We start from the raw sequence: 21950 nt of genomic DNA on the forward strand, positions 1-21950 counted from the left end.
CTCTCTCTCTCTCTCTCTCTCTCTCTCTCTCTCTCTCTCTCTCTCTTTTTCGTTCCCTCTTGCAGTTCAGTATTGACCGTCATCAGTCTATATTTCGTCATCTTCACCACTCAGTCACCAGTCCCGTCTAGTCGTTCGCCCGTGATGAGAGGATTCCATCCATCTCTCTATCATCTCTCTGTTTCGTTCTTTCTTGCCGTTCAGTATTGACCGTCATCTGTCTATATTTCGTCATCTTCACCACTCCGTCATCAGTCCCATTCAGTCCTTCATCTGTGATGAGATGACTCCCTTCGTCTCTCTTTCTATCATTTTTGTTCTGTCTTTCCATTCAGTCTGGGCCTTCTTTTGTCCATATTTCGACATTTTCTCCATTCTGTCACCAGTCCCATTCAGTCATTTGCTCGTGACAGGGATGACTCCCTCCATTTCTCTCTCTCTCTCTCTCTCTCTCTCTCTCTCTCTCTCTCTCTCTCTCTCTCACACACACACACACACACACACATTCCATCTCCCTTTTCTATCAGTCATTCGTCATTTTTCCTTTCTCCGCCATCTAGGACAGATGACTGATGATTAATGATGGAAATGACTTCATGTAGTCATCTGTCCATGGGTGTGACGGATGATGGATATGGACAAAATGGATGGTGATCCATCATCTGTCCTCAAATCCAATTACATGTGACATATGGTCCACAACCAAATATGGGGCATTTTTTTCGTCTCTCCCAAGAGGGTGGGGCTCTAATTGGTGATGGCCCATTAAGAGCAACCCACTAATGCTACAACTACCACTAAGGTGTGCGTGCAGACACACACAATTTTTTTTTTTTTTTGAAATATAGATGACTACCACTAATGTCAATAATCCTTTACTTTGTTGTATACCAGTTTTAAGATGCAAATTCATTTCAGATTTCCCCCTGGAATACCAATAATCAAATTGAAAGTCTGTTTTTCTTCAATTTCAGCCTACTTTTCATGTTTTCCCTATTGTTATACCAGGTTTTAAGTTGTAAAGTTAGTTAAGATATTTTCACCCCAATCTTCTTGAGAATGAATAAATAAATTGATCAGCAAGAATTTGGATTTAATTTTTTTGTTTTAATGATTTGATTTATACAAAGGTATTACTGCAATTTTGCTTCAAATAACAAGGGTTGTGATAAGCCGAAAATAGGGGTAAAAACTATGCAATTTTTAGCCCTTGTCGTTGTGGATTTTGGCTTATGCAATGAAATTTATAAGAACTCCACTTAAGACGTATAGTGATAAGTACGAGTGTCGTCCAAGGGAAGCTAGTAAGGAATTTGATTTGGTGATTGTATTGGTCGTTTCACTCTGATTAAACTGAATTTGATCTTCAATGAGGATCAAGTCACCCTAATTAGATGAGAATTTAGAAAGGGGGGTAGAAGAGTTGAGATGAATAGAAGAAATATGGTGCTCTAAATTGGCTTCTTTGATCCTAATAAAAGGATCCAAGAGGTCAATTAGAGAGGTTAAAAGGGAATGTTTAATTTGAGTATGGTTTGTTTTTGCAACTTTGATAATTCAGAAATGAAATGGGGGTAATTTTATCTCCTAAGAATTAAAACTAATTTTTTTTAGAGTTTTTCTTTGGAATGCAGTTGAATGCTTAGTTGAATCCCTCAAATTCTCCTCTCAATCCTAATCAGGGCTTGTACGTGCCGCTCAAGCCAAGCGATTTAGAATTTCAGATCAATACCAAGAAGAAGAAACAAAAAATTGAGCTAATCTCATTCAAAATGCACAAATCCAAATACAATCAAGGAAAAAGTACCAGATAACTTGATCCAGGGTGGGACTCCTCTCTGTCTTGCAGCTGTGATAGAGAACCATCAAGAATGAGCTCCCCCTCTCGAAATTTAGCTTTTATACTTAGGTTATATGGTAAAAATTACTATTTTACCCCCGTTTAGTACTTAATATTTATCTATCAATGTAGGCTGGATCTGAATGATCCAACCGTACAGATAGAAAGAGGGGATCAAGACAAACAAATCCATAAAAAATCATCTCAATCGGACTTCAGGATCAAAAGTTATCAATAAATCAATTTTAAACCAATTTAATCCATTGGATTTAAAATTGATTTATTTATTAGTTTCGTTTTTAAACACACAATGACGTGTCGCTCTCTCATTGGCTGACGCATTTTGAATCCTCCTTTTTGGAGAAAAGTCCTTAAAAAGCCTGGAATTGCTTTTGGACGCCGCCCAAAAGTAATTGTGTATATGCGCCTGGCGCACTCTCTCTCCTCCGATTTCTCCAAAAATATTAAAAATATATATTAAAAATTGCAATAAAACCCTGTAAAAGTTTAAATTGGATCTTTACGCCTGCAGTGGCGACCGAGAGCTGTTTTCAGGGTCTTTTTGCAACGAAAGTTCGCAAAAAGGCCCTTGAAAGTTCAAAAATAATAAAAATGCTTCTTTTCCTATTATAAATATACTTTTTTTCCTTGAAATAAATACATTTCCTCTTCAAATAAATCTCAGAAAAATCCTAAAAATTCGTAAAAAATTCTAGAAAATTCTAGAAAATTCACTGATTCATTCCCATGCGGATAAATGTCAAAATAAAATATTAAATATGCCATTTTCATTCAAAAATAATTATTTCGAGCTTCAATAAATTCTTTAAAATTCATAGAATTAATAGAAAATTAGGGAAAAAATCAGAAATCACTAGAAAACACTATTTTCATGTAAATATATGATAACAACCCCATTTTAAGCTCTTTAAATGCATAAAATCATTCTGATAACATGAAATAAAGATAGAAATTAGGGTGTTATCAGGTTGAATCCACAGGGAGGTAATGTGAACATAAATTTTGGTTAAGATAAAGTGTAAAATACTTCAAGAGGCAGTTGGTCCTTTTTTGGTATTTTTAGATATTTTATAATAATTAAAAATAAGAAAATTAGTGAAAAATTTTTTTAAAAAATATTTATTTTATTTTACTAGATGTTAATATTTTAATACGATGTTTCAGTAATTTTTGGGAATTTTAGAGTTTTCTCGAGTAAAAAAAATAATGACAGAACTAAATATAAATACTTGTGGTACATTTATGTTAGGTTTCGATTGGGGCCGGTTTGGTTCCATTCGGGTTAGTTTGGTTCATTGGCTAATTACAACTTAAAATGAATTAAAATTCCTAATATGCATTCCCCATGGAAACAACCCTTGCTCATCACTAGCTAGTCATATTTTTTACAGGTCAAGCTCTAAAATTTTTTATTGATTAACTTAAATATCAACGATGAATCATTTGACACATTTGATTTCTTAAGGTAAAGCTTTTATGTTTCTATTATGATTAAAAGGAAACGATGCATAGTAAAACATAAAGAAATTTGAGGGCACAACATTCTAGTTATTACTGTACTAAAAAAACGAAGAGCTTTTAGGTGGTAAGGGTAAACTTCTTATCCTTCATGATGGAAAAAGATCAATATTAAAAAAGATAGTATTTTCTTGATACATTCAATATCATAAATGCATATTTTTGAATAGGATAAGATTTTTGAGCTTCTTCTGAGTACTATTGTGTTCTATATCTCTGCATACTCCTTTACCATTGTATAATTTTATCATTATTTTCCTATTGCGGTTGGATTCTACCTTTAATTATTGAATTGACAGGGTCTTACATCTTTATAAAGAAATTTTTTGCCCCATATTTTCACTGAGAATTTTCATCTGGTGCTTCTTGTCGCTTGATTGCCTCTCCCCTTACATCTCCATGCTCTCAACATTCTTCACATTGGACATTTTTTTTTTTTATTGGCAAAAATCACGGTGTCGGGTACGTCCAACCCTAGGGTTGTGCCCGTAGTCCGATCCATCCGTGCCCTGGATGCCACCTAGGGGGTTTTATTTATAAAGTGTAGTGTTTTTCAATGTTTGTGGGCGTGGATCGAGTATATATATCCCAATTACACTCGGATCCCACTCGTCCACGCCCATAGTTAGGGAAAAGAAAAGATACATGAGTGATACCTCGCGGACGCTCGAGGAAGTGTGTTCGTCGTCGTTTCTCCGGAGCGATTCCACGAGGTCATTGTAGCGCTTGGTGGCGCTCTAGTCGGGGGGGTTCTTCGTCGTCGTCATGTGTGCTCGGAGTGGGCGGAGTGACACTCTAGTCGAGGCGTGAGCGGTCCACGCCTCGTACGCCAGCGCTCTAGGAGATCCTCCAATCCCGCGGGCCTGGCGTCGCGAGGAGGCGGCGTGTGCGGAGGGAGGGCAGGCCAAGACGATCGAGCCGATGACATCCTCGGGCCATGGGCGGAAGCTCCTGCCAAGAATAGAAAAGAGTGGAGTGGGTGCGAGAGTGTACCGCATGGTTGGCGAGGGCATCAGCTGTCTGGTTTCCCTCTCTCAGCTGATGACGAAAGCACACGATACGCAAGCGGCACCGCATGATGTCATTCCACGCTTGACGTAGTCGCCACTAGGAGCATGTGCCTGTACGAAACATATCAACTAAGATTTCTGCTGATCGGTCTTCTTTTTCTCCATACTATTTGATTTCTTAAGTGCTAAGTTTGCTGTTATTGCACAGACACACCAATAACTTTTTTATAAAATCAAAAGGCCTTGTGGTGTATTCTATATGTTGACTTCATGTTTTTCTTTAAAAGTCATTAATTTTGATGCTTTTCTTAATCCCCATTTTATGTGAAAAAATGACGAAATGTAACAATTCTTCAATTTTAGTAGTTCTTATATATCTTTGTTATTGATCCTGACTCCTTCGTAGGTAATTCTTATGTTTGACACTAAACAAACTTTGTGGGCACAAATTAAAAAAAAAAATCATTCATGATCAGCTTACAAGCTATGATCAATATAATATTGGCCGATATTCTTTCATTGTTCTGTCTATGTGATCCTATGTACACATCATTGGGGGAATTTTTAAATGGCCTACAAGCCACTCACACATTCCATGTCTCCGTAAGTATTCATTAATATGAACCATATTCATTATTATGAACATTATGATGCTTATAATGAAGTCCAGATATATGTCCAATGATAAGTGAATTATGATGAGAGCACACGGCGATTAGTTATTCTTTGATACCCATCTTGAATACTACTGTTCATAGGATATCTGATAAGAACATCAAAACTTCTAGTTAGAACAACACTATATGATGATGCTCATACAACTAGTATGGTTGATCCCCAGCCCATTAGTGTGGACACTCTATTAAGGATAAAAGGGGTGCTGATTAAGGAAGGAATTCATTGAATTGATCTATATGAGTATTAGATTGTTTTGTACCTAATTATGAACAATCCTGATTCAACAAAGTTATGTAAGTAGTCCATAGACCTAACACACCAAAAAAATCTTATTGATGGAGAAATTAATTTTGATAATGACCTGTGATTTCCTATCATGAAATATAAAATTGTATTAGCTAGTATGCGGCAGAAATTCCATGAAGGAGGTTGTGTGGTCAATATGGGATTTTTTCCCATGGTATAAGAGGAGACAACTCAAGACAATGGGATCAACTCCTTAGCCAAGGCAGTGGAAAGGAAATATCTGAGAAAGAGTTCGTCAATAATTACTCGATGCATCATTCCTAATTAGGATGACCAATTAGTGTTTGGAAAATTACCATACCGATGTCATTATGGTAGGGTGATGAACTCAAATTGAAGGGTTTTACTTCGTTGATTGAGTGAACCAAGTAAATTTATTTAAAATCTTGACTCTTAATAATAGATCAGATACTGATGACCAAGTGTCGTCTCAAATTTAAGGGTTTTAATTTGTTGATTGAGTGAGCCAACTAAATTTATTTAAAATCTTGACTCTTAACAATAGATCAGACACTGATGACCAAGTGTTGTCTCTATAGGGAAGGATGATTAGTGAGTTAATGAAATTTAAAACGCTGATTAGATGATGAAAATGCATACCATATAAAATAACAATATAAAAAATATGGTGAGATGAGAAAGTGATAAACAATTATAGGGTATATATGAAAATATCAAGAAAATAAATATAGAAGATAAATGAGGTATAAATTGCATAAATGTGAAGGGATATCATGGATGATAATTAGAGACAGATATATGTTTTTTAGGGACAGATATATGTAATAATTAACATATATAAATTTTTATATAGAATAAGGGGCACGATGGATGATGAAAAATGAGAATGATGATGGGTAAAATGGATATGGAGGGATGTAGAGGGATGGATAAGGATCAATGGGAATTGAGAAGATGACAACAATTTAAGCGTAATGAACTCATCCTAGATCCTTATATTACTCTCAGGTCAAGGCATTTTTTTCCTGCAGGAGAGTCCCTTCACTTTTCTTTTGCTTTCCAAATTTAATTGACAATTTGCACCAAGAAACTTTGATGAATCTCAAACTCACTTTATTTCATTGAATCGACCAATGTAGGGTCGATTTCAAGATTATATTTACATGTATACAGGTCTATTTATAGACTCAAGGGTATGGATAGTTAGAAGAGATAAAAACAAATCAACCCTAAAATTTTGGCCCAAAACCCTTTCTAGAACCTAAGGCATCACTTTTTGAAGTTGGACCATTTTAAGCTTTCTTTTAATCTTATAGATCCACATGGAATCCTCAGATTTGTCAAAATTTCTGTGGCGAATATCCACATTTAACCATTGATATGATGTGTATCCCTTCGATGAAAAGATCATTATCAATTTCTCCTCACATGACATGTGAATCACCATGTTAGAAACCTAGATCTAATTTGCACCTTCATCCCATCCATTCCCCCACCTTTCCTTCATTTTACATCATTTTCTTAGTTTATCCTCTTATTTCGAGGACTTTATCACTCCACAATCCAATTTATTTCTCTCTAAACTTAAATATATATCTACTTTGTATAACTCAAATTTCATAAAAAAATCCATTTATCCTTTTAATTTCTCATCCCATTTTTATTCTTCCATTGGTTGACTTGTCTTGCATCTCATTTCAATGACCCCCTCCCCGCTTAGCAAAAAAATTGGCAAAGTTTGGGTTCTTTTAGGGTGATCTGCGATTTCTGGATATCCCTTTGATCCAGATACCATCGGTTGTGTGCTCACCCTTGAGTTTGAGGCCCGTAGCCAGCTTCTTGATAAACTCAAAATTAGGGGTAAAATTACGTCATTGTGAAATTGAGTTAATAAATAATATTTATAAACCTTTACTCATAAAATAATTTTTCTAGTTAGTGAGGAGCACGGGTCCAATCCACATGGAATGCATATTAGGGTTTAAATACTCTTTAAATGATGATTCCAGATGGATGAGAGAAGAAATGTATAAAATAGGAGATTATGTTGTGATGAATATGAGGTGGTGAGAGGGTGGTAATAACTATTTATCAAGGATGATATGAATACTAATGGGAATAATAGGTAAGAGGTAGTGGATAGATCAAATGGAAATTAGAGTGTGAGATAGAAATAGATGTGAAGTGATGATGGATGTGAAAGATGAATAAGAAGATATGATGATAAAATGAGTGAATGGATGTGGATGGATGATGCTGAAATAGAATGGTGCAAGAATAAATGATAATGATCTTACCATTGGATGTGATAGAAGAATGGATGGGTGGCTGTGAGATGGAGAAGAGGATGATGGACTAGATGATTTTGGGTTTTTATGTGAAACGATGGTGATGAGGTCAAGATAGAGATTGGATATGGCTGTGGTTGGGTGAGATAATGGAAGATGGTGGTGAGATTGACATGATGATGAAAATACGGATGTAGATCTAAGCAAACAGATGTGAAGGAGAGAAACAAATGTATGGCAAGAGACTAACCTTAGATCCCTATGTTCCATCGGGATCAAGGCACTTTTCTGATGCATATCAGCCTCTCCACTTCTCTTTCGATCTTCCCCAATCACTCAAAACACCAAGACTACCTTGATGGACCTTAAAAATCCTCACTCTCTTTCAATCAGCCTATGTAGGAGGCAATGAGTTCAAAGATAGTTATTATAAAAATCCAAGGATCTATTTATAGATCCGATTGTATAGATGGAAAAAGGTAGGAAAAGGAAGCTTCGCTCAAAGTTTCAACCTGAAAATCCTTCTGGATTTTCAGATATTGCAAATTCAATTTGGATCATTATCAACCCATTGATTTTCTCGCTCCTCTGCTTTCGGAAAAGTCAAGGAGCCATTAAGTAATTCCAAAAATGATATTGATTTATAAAAATCAATATCTCTTTATAAAAATGTTAGAAATATATATTTTTAATTGACAAAAGATATCTCTTCAAAAACAAAGTCAAAAAATTCAGGAAAATTGTATTCTGACTCAAAAAATTATGGTCATTCCAAATGTGACATAAAAAATAGTTAAAAACCAATAAAATTCAAAATACTATTCTAAAAATAAATTTAATCATTTTATGCTTGATAACACACACACATAATCAATTAAATGCAAATAAGTAAGTAAATACGCACCTACTAAAATGTGTGTTATCAGTTCCCACCACAGCCAACCATCATCACATATCAGTGGAAATTAATTTAAGTATAAATTAAATCAAATTCATATACTATCTAAAATTTTTATTTTTTATTTCTAGTAATTTTAGCCTTAAAATATTCTAAAATTTTTAATGGATTATTTTTAGTCAATGTTTCTTTGAATTTAATTCCAAAATAATTTTAAATCCAAAAATATATTTATTATCCAATATCCAATATCAAATTATATAAAATATTTTTTTAGTTTTGATACTTTTAAGCTCTAAAATAAACACTATGAAATTATATAAATTCTATAAAATTCTGAAGAGTTCTTATAAGTACAATTTCCACTTCTAAACCAGTTTCCTTCATTTAAAAGCTTGAAAAAATGAACTTATATCTCCATGTGGAGTGACCTCTTACTTACCCCATATTATTTATTGATTATCAATTAAAAAGCATTATACATATGTCAAAATAAACATACCAACATAAAACCCCTAAATATAGACTTATCAGCTTTAGGCCTTCACACTCTCCCCCACCCTAGTATAACCGTAGTGGGGGAACCTGTGAAATGCTCATCATGAGACATATACCTGCTGTGTACAGATAGGGCATTATGAGAAAACATGAGGCGATTAAAATGGAGCCCGTATTATTTTTTGTGTTCCCAAGATTGCCCAACTAACTAGAGAAGTTAGTCTGCTGACGTGATCTAGATGTAGTGTTCATTGTCCTAATCTTGATAATCGGATGACGATATCATGGCTCAATCATATATTAGATATGGAAACCGACATCCGTATCTACCAATACCTGGATATTGGATATTGGTTGCTATAGTACCATTGTCCGATATCATTATCCATCTTGATATCTGCATCCCTCTTCATCTTTGGAATTGGTCTTGATATCGGCATCCGTCTTCATCTTTGAGATTGGTCCCGTTATCAGCATCCATCATCATCTTTGGGATTGGATAACAGTATCAGATATGGGTATCCAATATCAATTTTTGATATCCAGAAAATAAAGTGAAATATATGAAACATACACATTGAATTTATGAAACAAAATTTAAGAATGTCTTGATTGTCTTAGCTAGGACCCGAGTATAATGTATTAACTATGATTTTATCTTAGGGTAAACTGGTCAACACCCGATTATTGTGCCTTTTCCAAGCAGAGACATTTCTAAATGTAGAATTCACAATGAACTTTGCATACCACTTTGTCTTTTCATTTTTTTCCATATGGGATATCTGGTTATCAGTTTTTGAAACAAATATCGGTTTTTGATATCCGGATTTTGGAATATGATGTCCGGAACCGTCATCGGCCACAATCCTTACCCATTTGGTATCTGACTTGATATTGGATATCGGGTGGATATTCAATATCCGTCCAATATCAAATACCAGCATCTGAAAATTGTCTCAATTTCATCTAGATATTGGATATGGGGTTGTTTGATATCAGATATCTGACCGACGAGCTCTAATTGAATGCTTGAAGGGAACCTGGCCACACTCCCCACTGCAATTTATGGGTATGTAACTAGGAAAGTAACTGCGATAGAGAGGGAGGGTGGGAGGGGGAGAGAGTGGAAGAAGAAAAGAGAGAAGGAGAGTGGGAAGAAAAATTGAGAGAAAGAGAGAGATATGAGTGTTGAGTAATGCCACATGGGCGTCCTATAACATGTCTGAGTCACCAGAAGTTCAACTGGAGATGCATCGAAGGATGAAATTCTCATGGCTGCTCGGCATACATAAATAAATAGTGAAAGAGAGAAAGTGAGTGATGGGGTTGGAGGTATGAGCTGTACATTCTAGTGACGTGGGAATTATACAGAGACAGATATGATTTACAATACTGGTGAGAGGGTTGGGTCCTGGACTTTGTTAAATGATTTCGTCATGGCAACCTTCAAACTAATCAGACTTGTTATTCCTATCACTTAATGTTAAATGAAGCTAAGTGAAAAGTGATACATCTCATGCAGATATACCTGTTGGGGTTTTTTTTACTCAGCCCCACATGCTGATAGTCACATGGAAAAGGGAAACTTCATAGATTCAATAATGCCACATATAAACGTGACAAAATGATTTTTCTGATTTTTTTCATCATATTTGCTCCCTTTGTAACTGGGTGTTGTGGCTACTTTTCAAATTGTCTTGCCTTCGTACGGGTGACTCCTTACTTTCCAAATTATCTTGCCTTCGTACGGGTGACTCCTTTCCAATACAGTAAATGATGACCTATGTTGCCTACGAGATGATTGTCAAGGACAATGATGATAACCCACCAGAGGTAACGGACGTCAACATCATTTCAAATTTGAATTCCATTTGACTGTTGCCTCTTGAATGATATACATAATCAACCCAGTCTGTGTTCTCCTCCCTTAATTTCATCATCATCATCTTCCTCTCCCATATCTTCTGATCTGTCTCACCGCATTTAGTAATGTTCGAGATACCACCGACAAGCTCAACAGAAGAGGATGATGACGACGACGATGCAAGGAGATAACTTTTTTATTGATTTCAATCAAAACTAGGATAACAAAAGAATGAAAATCTTAAGATGTCCGAATCATCTTGAAAGAGATCCCCCGAAGGAGGAAAACAGAAAACCCAAATGTAAATGCGTGCTAGACTTTCCAAAAGTTCTGGAAAGAAGAAAACAGCAAATCCCAAGACGCAATGTGATTTATTCACCGGAAAAAGAATGTTCAAGATACCAGACCGACAAAATCAACAGAAGAGGATGATGATGAAGATGATGCAAGGATATTACCGTTTTATTGATTTCAATCAAAATCTAAGAAAGCAGAAGAATGAATATCTTAAGATCTCCGAATCATCTTGAAAGAGATCCCCCCCAGGAGGAAAAAAGAAAACCCAAAGGTCAAAACTCGTCCTTGACATTCCCAAAGTTCTGGAAAGAAAAAAATAGCAACTAAATCCCAAGACGCAATTTGATTTATTCACCGAAAAAAGAAGGCGAAAATCCAACAAGATCAAACGCGCTCTCGTTATTCTTCTCCGAGCGAACACGAAGAACGGCGTCACTACTTTGGAGCAAACTTGGCCTTGATCTTCTTCACGTCCTCCGTCCCGACCTGGAAAGCAATGGAGAGAACGTCGTCCGGCAACGCCGGCGCGGCTCCGAACAACGTAGCGGCGATGGACTGCGTGCCCGGGAGCTGACTGTTGAACGCGACGATGACGGACGCCGGGACGCGGCCGTTGTTCTTCTGGAAGTGAACCAGGCCGCGAGGAAAGACGAAGATTTCGCCAGGGCGAATGGTCTTGGAAACGAGAACGTTGGCAGTGGTGATGAATCCGACTTCGAGCTCGCCGTAGAGAACGAAGGCGATCTCCGTCGCGCGTGGGTGCGTGTGAGGCGGGTTTAACCCCCCGGGCGCGTAGTCTATCCTGCTAAGCGACACGCCGAGCGTGTTCAAACCCGGGATCCGCAGCACGTTAGCGCCAGTAACGAGCGAGCCCTGCGAGTAAAGATCGCGTTTCCGGTTATCTCTATCGAAGTTACACGCTGAATTCAGCAGTTTCAGCTTAACATGCAGTCCAGAGAGGTATGGACGGTGATTCTACCAAGGAAGAAGCTTCCGGGTTTGGGAGATCTTGCGGTTTACCTGGGTGTTGTTGGTGTTCCCGGGCTTGGCGAGGATATCCGAGAAGAAGTCGCTGGAGTTGAACTGGGTCTTGCAGGGGAACCCGTTCACCTTGATGGCTGAGGAGGGAAGAGATAGGAGTTGTATTTTAGATTCTGAAGAAGGGTTTGCAGGTTTGGGGCTGCTTACTGGAGTTGAGATCCGCCACGCAGACGTCTTGAAGCATGTCCGGGTCGTTGGCGGAGACGCCGGCGAGAACAGCCAATGTAACGATAATAGCGGTCGCTGCGATCAGAGCTGTTGGCCTCTCCATGCCGTCGTTCGATCGATCGATCGAGAGAGAAGCAAAGATTTGTTGGGTTTGGTGTTGGGAAAGAGAAGATGGCTGTGATATTTATTGCCAGCAAGCGGAGGACTAGAATTCTGGAAGATGGTTGGTGGTGGTGCCGTCTATTGAGGCCGACAATGAATGCCGTGGCCATGACGTATGCTAGAAACTTAGCTGGAAAGCAATAGAAAAATGACGCGTTCTAGAAATATAATAAATTTATCTCTGCAAGATTTCTCTCTTCGAATGGTCTATGATTTGCCGGTCTCCCCTTTTTATCTGTTCTCTCCTTGCCTCCTGAAATTTCTTCTTTCTTTCTTCAGGGGTAACATTCATGGGTCGGTCGTACTTGGATTTTCATAAGCCCCGACTTTGGTCACATAAAACTGTGGTAAATCTCAAAGATTGGTGAGACGAGTAAATTGGAAATTGGGGCCCAAATCTGAAGCTTCTGCCTGGCTCATCTTATCTTTAGCCTCTTTTTTATTGAGGGTGATCTCTCTTACCTCTCTTAATTTCTCTCTCGCTTTCTCCTCAGTCGGTGTCATCCAATATTTTTCGCTTGTCAGACAGTCTAATCTCCACCTTTTATTTGCTCGTCTCCCTCTTCCTCTCATCCACATATCCCGTAATCTCTCTCTACACCTCTCTCATACATATCTCTTCTCCTTCTCTCACATTAAAATTTCACAATACCCATTTCTCGATATTTCTAAATATCTCTCTCTACCTCTTAGTGGACATTATCATGATCTCCTATTGGCTACTGCTGGTAAGTCAGAGTAATTAAGAATCATGTGTGCCCAGCATTCACACGTCAAGAACACAAGGGTACTGAACACGTGTAAGGCGTGTGCCAAGTGCATGCATGCCTGTTTCATCTGTTGTCTGAAGAGTCATGGTAGAAAGTTAGATTCCCATTCCTTGCCCTCATTGGCCAAGCGAAAGACATGATAGAGATGAGTTATCAAATACATGAGGCGATGAAAGACATGATGAGAGAGAGATGATAGAGCATGAGGAGTACTCTACCAATTCTTAAAGATGAGAGACATGAATTAAAAAATGTAGAACATATACATGTTTATGCTTAAGCTTGAAACTGTAAGAGCAATCTAGATTTTCACATGGGAGACATCGTACATGGAGGTGGAACATATAATACCAATATTGTGGAGATAAGAAGCATGAAATTAAAACAATGCTAGGCATTATACTCTGCATAGATGAAGCAACTGGACTATCTCGTGTAAAGGGGGACGACCTTGCATATCAAGTACTGACTGATAAAAAACAGCCGGCTCACAGTGTAAGGCACAGTGTTCTGCCAAAGTATGTTGCTAGCGAGTCTCTCTCTACCTCCCTACCTCTCATTCTCTCTCTTTATCCCTCTCCCTCTCTCTCTCCCCGTCTATCTCTATCCCTCTCCCTCTCTGTCCCCCCTCTATCACTATCTCTCTCTCTCCCTCTATCTTTCTCTCTCTCTTGATCTTACTCTCTCTTTTCTCCCTCTTGCTCTCCCACTTCTATCCCTATCAAGAGAATGAGAGATACCATTGTCTCATTTCTCTCTCTTTCTCCCCCTCCCCCTTCTATCCCTCTCTTCCTCTCTCTCCTCTCCCCCTTCTCTTCCTTTCCTTCTCTTCGTCTCCCTCTATTTCCCTCTGTCCCTCTCTCTCCCTCTCTTGCCCTCTGTCCCTCTCTCTCTCACTCTCTACCCCTCTATCCTTCTCTTTCTATCCCTCTCCTACTCTCTCACTGATTAAAGACGTGTACTACATCCTCAAGGGTCAAAGATACAGAGACATCTTCAAACCAATTCCAAGGGATGCAAAGAGACAAATCTAATCTCATCATTGAAGTGTGTTATGATTCTGCTGCCACATGTAAGTTATTTTCAAGAATACTCGTAGATGACGTACACTCATTCATTTAATTCTCTTAAGATTTTGTGACATCTGTAGTGTGAACATTAGGGATGAACCTGAACTCTGGATAAGGGATTTTCATCCAGTTTTTTTTTATCGGTTCCTCTACTCTTGTTGTTTCCCATTATCTCTTATATCTTCTCCATACACTCTTCAACATGGTATCAGAGCCACAACACTCAGATCCACACAGGTACTCAAAGTCTAATGAAGTGATTGTGCGATGTCCCCGAGGCCAGAGAACAAGGTTCCCTGAGTGTCATGTACGATCAACAACAACCCACATTCTACCCATAAGACTGAATTCGACCCATCTCAACTACCCTTTGTGACATTGCCAAGTTATAGCAACAATTTATGAACAAGGACTCTGGCTACACCTCACTCATGAAAGGCCGTTAGAAGCACCAGCCTTCTGTGACCCCAAGCATCTGTGTAGGAGGCGAGATATGTCTGTTAATCTCTCTATCTCTCGAGTTGGAAGCGAGACATGTCTGTTAATCTTCCTCTTTGTTCATCTCGAGTTGGAAAATCTTGAGTTGGAAGCAAGACATGTCTGAATATATGTAAAAGAGTGTGCTGATGATGATGGAAGATTTTTTGGAATGGAAGTGATGAAATGAAAATGATGTAAATAGTCCATATGTTGAAGAATCATCAATGTAAGACAAGAGACTAACATTAGTTCCTTACATTACACAGGGTCAACATGAGTTCTTGATGCAGATTAGCCTCCCCACTTGTATATTGATGTTCTTCAAATACTCAGAACACCAACAAGAATTGATGGATCTTCAGAAATCTCACTCTCTTTCTATCATCGTATCTAGTACAAAACCAGTTCATATATGTTTTTTTAAAAAGATGGGGTAGATCCAATCGTATCAATGGAAAGAGGAGAGAAAGCCAAAGAAACTCTCAAAATAAACTCAAATGACTTTCTCGAACATCAGATATCAAGCTCTGAAGCTGGATGCTTCCTGGCTATTGATTTATCCAAACCTTTCTCTCTCCTCATCCTCATTGTCGCCCACACGTGTCCTTGGACAATAAAAACGTGCACAAAAGCCCTACATTTGACGTTGCAAGGCATTTTTATATGTCACGTTAAACTGTGCGCCATGAGATCCAATCACTAAAAGAAAGAATAGCACTAAATATCATGTGTATACGTGGTGGTGTGAACTCGTGACACATAAGCATGTACTGATAAAAAAGTATTTAATTTGGAAAGAATACAAAAAATTAAAAGAATTAATACAACATTAAATATTGTATTATGACTTTCTACGTCTTCATATTTCATTGATTGCCAAAAAATTAGAAAAACTTTTTTAAGACCACATCACTGATAACACACAAATTATTGATTTAATTATTTGAAATTTACATATTTTTATGTATTAAACTACTTAAATATTAGTCTTATCAACCTTAAGAGGACCAATGTATTTTTAGATTGATATTCTGATTTTTTGAAGCAATTCCAACAAGAACAAACGATCATAAAGTGGTACTGAAACTTATTCATCAATTTATCTTTTGTAGACACGGATGCCCTAGAGCGATTGTTAGTGACAGCAGTAAACATTTCAACAACCATCATTTGCAAGCCATGTTACAAAAATGGTGTGGAGCATCGCGTTACAACCCCATGTCACCCACAAGCAAATGGACAAATAGAAAATACCAATAGGGAAATTATGAAAATTTTAAAGAAAATTGTGAGATTAGATGGAAAACATTGGTCAAATAAATTAGATGATGCATTGTGGGAATATAGAACGGCTTACAAAACACCATTGGGAATGTCTCTTTTTTGGCTGGTGTTTGGGAAAGCATGTCATCTACCGGAACAAATAGAACATAGAGCCTATTGGGTAATTAAAAAACTTGATCTAGCTCAAGAAAGTGCAGGTAAAGCCATAATTCTAAAACTTCATGAGTTGGAAGAACTACGAAATGAAACTTACGATAATTCTAAGATCTAAAGGGACAAGGTAAAGAAATTCCATGAAAAACATATCAGTCGTAAGCATTTCTTTCGTGGGAAAAAGGTATGGCTTTACATTTCACGTCTGAAACTATTTATGGGTAAATTAAAATCAAAATGGGATGGTCCTATGATCATAACAGACATCTATGGTAATGGATCAATACTTGTAAAAATCCTCAAACTAATGCTCAATTTAAAGTTAACGGGCAATGGTTAAAACCCTATATAGAATTAGAGACTCCTACAATACTGTCTACCAATTAAACCTATGCTTTGAGAGAGCTTAATGGAGAGTAAAAAAAAGAAGCCAAGTTATGCGTAACTTTGTCTTTTGTTTTTGCTCGCTTGACTGAAATCAATAGGGAAGAGGAAAAGCCAGGGAGAAGAAAAGTGTAAGAACGCACTGCACCCAAGGGAAGGGGACAAATCATAAAGTAGAAAGTGCAAGAATGCCATTGCACCCAAGGTTTGTTTTCATAAATTTCCATTTTTGAACGTTTTTATTAGGTAATAAGCATACAGTTACATTCATTAGGAACTCCAATCAACAAACATAAGAGGGGGATAGATACCAAACAATTGTAGCTCAGGTAGGAATAATTGTTACCTTAGAGAATAAATAATAAATCAGTAAGAAATTTAAATAAATAGGTAACAAAACTTCGCCTTGCTATACCATAGGAATAATTGAGGTCGAGAAACTGAGATAATTCTCAAAGTTTTGCTGAATGATAAATCGGCTAGCCTTTTGTGCCATTGAGACCATTATAGGAGTAGCTATGAAGGTGAGTCCCTTCGGGGTTAAGCTTAACGTTAGTTAAAGGATCCCAATACTTCATCTCTTGAATCTTTTTCTATGAAACTCTTTTCCCTACCCATTCATTCTTCCAAAATGGGATTAACCTATAACCGATGGTGAATACAAAGGGAATGCGTACTCAAACCTATTTGTGTTCATGTGCAAGAGAAAAAAAAAGAGTGAAACTAAGCTGCAATTTGACATACCAAATAAGTGGTGCCAGCCGCAAATAAGTGTCCCACACAAAATTCGCCAACAGTTGTGAGGAATTAAGTTCTCCGCACATAATAAGTGGCTAAAACCACATACGACCATAAAGCCTGATCTAATTTTTTTCTTTTTTTACAAAATTCTAGCAGATGAGCATTAAATAGAGTAAACCCTGAATGTAAATATCAAAGGATAAGGGTGAAAAAGGAATAATTCTTCTATTTTGTTTTATTTTTTGTAGCATTGAGATTCAATGACTATCATTGACAAAAAGGAGGACCTTTTATGAGGTACTTAATATTTTCCTTATAAGTTCTATTCTCTAAAAGAACAAATCTCATGCCACTCAGAAGGGGAAACTTAAATTACTGAAGGAAATTTGGAATTTTCTCACCATTGATATCTCAGTTATTTCCAAGGGACTAGCAATAGGTAAAGTGGGGGTTATGATAACATGCAAAGACGAGCTAAAAAAATGCTAATTTCATCGTGTTTTTGGGCTTTTAACATTTAAAAGCATTAATTTCTAGTGCATGTTATCAAAATTTTATGTTAAAATAAGACTTTTCTTAATATTCAAGAAAAAAAATACTTTTAATAAATAATTAGGTCAATTAACATAATTTAAAATGCTTTTTAAAATAATGTACATTGTAAAACATTTTAAAGCATTTTAAAATATGTTTTATTTAGTTTTGTAAGAAATTAAATGTTTTTAATTGACCTATTTTTATAGATAAATAGAAATGAACATTAAAACATATTTTAGAAATTAATGAAGCATTTGTTATGCATTAATAAATGGTTTTTACAATTTATTTCAGTTTTTAAAGTAAAAATCATTTTTTTTATGAAAATGGCATTGTTTGGGCCAGTTTAAGCTATAATTGTGTATTAAGTGCGCAAGAAATACACCAAGAAATGCACGTCTTCGGTGTGTGACACGCACGTACACAACAATGTGTGTGCCGCACCCCACGCGTGGCGAACGTGGACCAATCCGGTGCAACTTGACTCGCTGCGTTCGACGCAGCGAGTTAAGGCCGTGTAAATCATTGCATGGTCCAATAGGGTTTCAGATCTAACTTTGACTCTTAAGCGTCATCCGTGCAAATCACACGTATGCAGCGCCATGTGGATGAAGCTGGACGGGATCCAACACCATGTGGTCCAATCGCTACACTCCGTTTCACCTACGTACAAAGCAAATAAAAGACGGATTATACCAGAATCAGAAGAACATGTTCTTCCAATTTTTTGCTTTAGAAGGATCTGGAGATCAAATTAGAAGGGGGTTCTTTATTTTGAAGCTTGAGGAGAGATTGCCTGACTCCCTTGAAGACTCAAGAACACCCTGGAGGGAATTTGGAACTCATTTTGGACAAAGCAAATAAAAGACAGTTCATACCAGAATCGGAAGAACATGCTCTTCCAATTTTTTGATTTAAAAGGATCCGGAGATCAAATTAGAAGGGGGTTCTTTATTTTGAAGCTTGAGGAGAGATCGCCTGGCTCCTTTGAAGACTCAAGAACACCTGGAGTGAATTTGGAACTCATTTTGGACAGAAAATCTGACAATCCGGTACCATGTTCTTCCCCAAAAGCCTCAATCCTTGTAAAAGCTCGTTGTTTGTTGCGCAGAATTTCTTCAAGTCGATTCCGAGTTCATTCATGGTATTCCTAGGCTCAATTTGAATTCAATTCACACTTAATTTTGGTTTCAATTTTATGAATTTCATAATTTCGTTTAATTTCAAGATTTCTTCATATATTCTGATTTCAATTTTTTAATTCTCAAATTTCCTTTGTTTTCCAATCATTTAATATTTATTAGTTAAGATTGAATCATGTTGAATCGAATTGAATCTTTAATCAACTCAATTTAGTTGCTAATATCCTTAATTAGTAAATCTTAATCAAGATTTGTTAGTTTAAGGTGTCTTCACAATTTTTGGATGAAATTTGGATAAAAAATCTCCAAAAAATAGTTTCTGATTCGTAAAGAACCATTGAAAATTTATTGATAAAAAATAATCATAAATCAAATAGAATTTAATCAAGTTTATAAATACATTTCAAATTCATTAAATAAACTAGAAACATAATTCAAACCAAATTAAGTTTTTAAATCAAATAAAAATATGAATGTCAATTGTTGAATTCTAATCTAGACTTCACTGTTAGAACAAGTTAGTAAAGAGTAGTATTAAATTTGCAAAAATCTAATGTCAATTTGGCACATAATCGATCCAAGTTAGGGGATTATTTAGCAAATCTTATCAAGAATTGCTAAGTGATCATAAATTTGATTCTCATTGATTGCCAAAAAGATAAAAATTAAGTAATATTAAGTCTCTGTTAATGAATAACAGAGAGTTAATTGTGGTAATTTGAATTTAAAAAGATTAGAATGTTAAATCCAAGTTACAAGCATTTTCTATCACCTAAGGACAAAAATCATATCATTTAAATTTGGATTTCTAAATTCGATCAAAATTTAATATCACCACTGCCTCCCTAGGGTTCGACCCCTTACTTGAGCACTAAGGGATAAAAACAATTTATTGGTTAAGTTCGGAAACCCTAAAATAACGACATTGAACACACATGTTTTATGCTTACCAGGGAAAAGCTAAAGGCAACGGCTTATGGTACCTTTTACTTCGACAACAAAACATATAGCTTTCTGCCAAAGTAAGTGAAAGAAAAGAATTCATGGTTCTAAACTTTTAAAGGAAATAGTGACCATCATTTGGAGTGTTAAAGGTTATTTTGGGGATTGGGACTGATATTTGGAGATGAATTGATAGAAGAAACTTCACTTCAGGCAAAATGTTTTGATTAATACGAGGAACAGTCTCTAGGAGAAGCTAAAAAGCAAGGGCTTAAAGCATCTTTTGCTTCGGCAACAAAATTTATAGCTTCCTGCCAAAGTGAGTGAAAGAAAAGAATTCAGGTATCTTAAATTTGCAAGGAAATACTGAAAATCATTTGAAATGCTAAAGGATATTTTGGGCAGTTGTGATGTTGATTTTTGAGGTGCTTGGTAGGCCTAAAAATGGTTTGATTAAATGCCAATTACTCATTTTGTTAGAGTTTAGACTTTCATAATAAAATTTCTAAATTTAATTTTTATTAAAATATAGAAAGAATAGAAAGTTAAAGGGGTCGATCCTCAGGGAGGCAACTATCTATAAAAATGTGAATCTTGTGGCCATCCAAAAATGCTCTGGCGAGATTTAAGAAGTAGAATCTCGATTTCGACAAGTCTTCAATTGGTAGTGCATTTGATCCTCAGAAAGATTAAATCTAAATCAGTATACATAATCTAGTAGAGATAACAAGAAGGACAAAAGTGAATCACGTGAGAGGTAAAAGTAAGGTGCCTTGGACCATCATATTACATTTGATTAAATATTCAAAGTACATTTAGTGATTATTTCTTATTGATTATCCTTAAAAATGTATTTTGTTAAAATTATCTGCATATGTGTGAGCGTTTCGATTAACTAAATAGGCAGACTTTAAGTGGATCCACATAGATGTGGAGGGTCAATTAGGTGAAAGTTTTGGGGGCTGAAGAAGAAGAGAATCTCGTTGCTTCGTGGATGACTTTGGGGCTCGAGGTCGACATGGCTTCACCAACAGTTTATTTTCTTGGTATGATTTTAACATTTTATTTCCAAGTGTTTTGATTGGAAGGCATTCACACAAAATTGGTTAGGTCTCATCATTACCTCAGGCTACATACCATTGAACAACATTAAGGACTAGCTAGACTCAGTTTTTATAAAAAAACTGAGTCTAATCTATCCTCTATCTCATTCCCCATATATGTAGAGTGTAGTTCACATTGTTAACTAGATTTGAGTGAATAAAATTCAAATGATATAATTCATCCTTCTCTTAGGTCATACCTTACCAGCTTAAATTAACAAATGGAAAATTGATCTCATATCGTTTCTCCGATCACGGTTTTGTAGAGGTGTCGTCCTGATGGAGCCATTTCCTTGCCATCTTCTTAGATCATTAGATGAAATTTTAGTTTGCATCCAAAATCTGTTCTATCGTAGTTTGCCTTTGACTTGTAAAATTAATTTTATTTGCGCAGACTTTTTGCTCCAAAAATTTAGAACATACACAAAAATGGGGAAAATAAATTAATAATTCCAATTCCTCATCTTCTCAACCGACACTCAATACGCCAACCAAGCTTTTTATTCTGGAGAGTCGCTCTCCGATGAACTTTTTTGCAGAGACGTTAAGATATAAAATAGTTTTGATCCGTTCCCTGAGCTTTTGCCACATCCGCGTGCATATCATGACTTGGTTGTACTGTTGTTAAACTTCTGAATCGTCGCTCTGACTGAGTACACGATCATTGTGATTTAGCAGAGCAGACTTAAAATAAAAGGAAACCACGAGTCCTTCTTGGTTTAAGCGAAGGATAAAGAAATGAGTTCCACGTCTCAAATCGATAAGATTTCTCTTAAGAAAACTTCAAACTGCAT

The 21950-nt window shown here is 36.5% G+C and overlaps 1 protein-coding gene across 1 annotated transcript; it reads right to left on the reverse strand.

Moving 5' to 3' along the window:
* Positions 1-11503: 11503 nt before the first annotated feature.
* Positions 11504-12570, reverse strand: LOC144706453 (nectarin-1-like). The gene is made up of 3 exons (XM_078579412.1): positions 12368-12570; positions 12200-12297; positions 11504-12052 (listed from the first exon to the last, which is right to left on the reverse strand). The coding sequence occupies exons 1-3, from the start codon at positions 12489-12491 to the stop codon at positions 11615-11617; spliced, it is 660 nt and encodes a 219-aa protein (XP_078435538.1). The 5' UTR covers positions 12492-12570; the 3' UTR covers positions 11504-11614.
* Positions 12571-21950: the final 9380 nt, after the last annotated feature.

Source organism: Wolffia australiana, chromosome 8 (assembly GCF_029677425.1).
Source record: "Wolffia australiana isolate 7733 chromosome 8, ASM2967742v1".
Lineage (NCBI taxonomy): Eukaryota > Viridiplantae > Streptophyta > Magnoliopsida > Alismatales > Araceae > Wolffia > Wolffia australiana.

Excerpts from the sequence above, each read along its gene's own strand:
- LOC144706453 (XM_078579412.1), bottom strand. The coding sequence starts at position 12,491 with ATGGAGAGGCCAACAGCTCTGATCGCAGCGACCGCTATTATCGTTACA. Across the intron at positions 12,298-12,367 it reads CGTGGCGGATCTCAACTCCA|CCATCAAGGTGAACGGGTTC; the intron begins GTAAGCAGCCCC and ends TTCCCTCCTCAG. Across the intron at positions 12,053-12,199 it reads GGAACACCAACAACACCCAG|GGCTCGCTCGTTACTGGCGC; the intron begins GTAAACCGCAAG and ends CTTTACTCGCAG.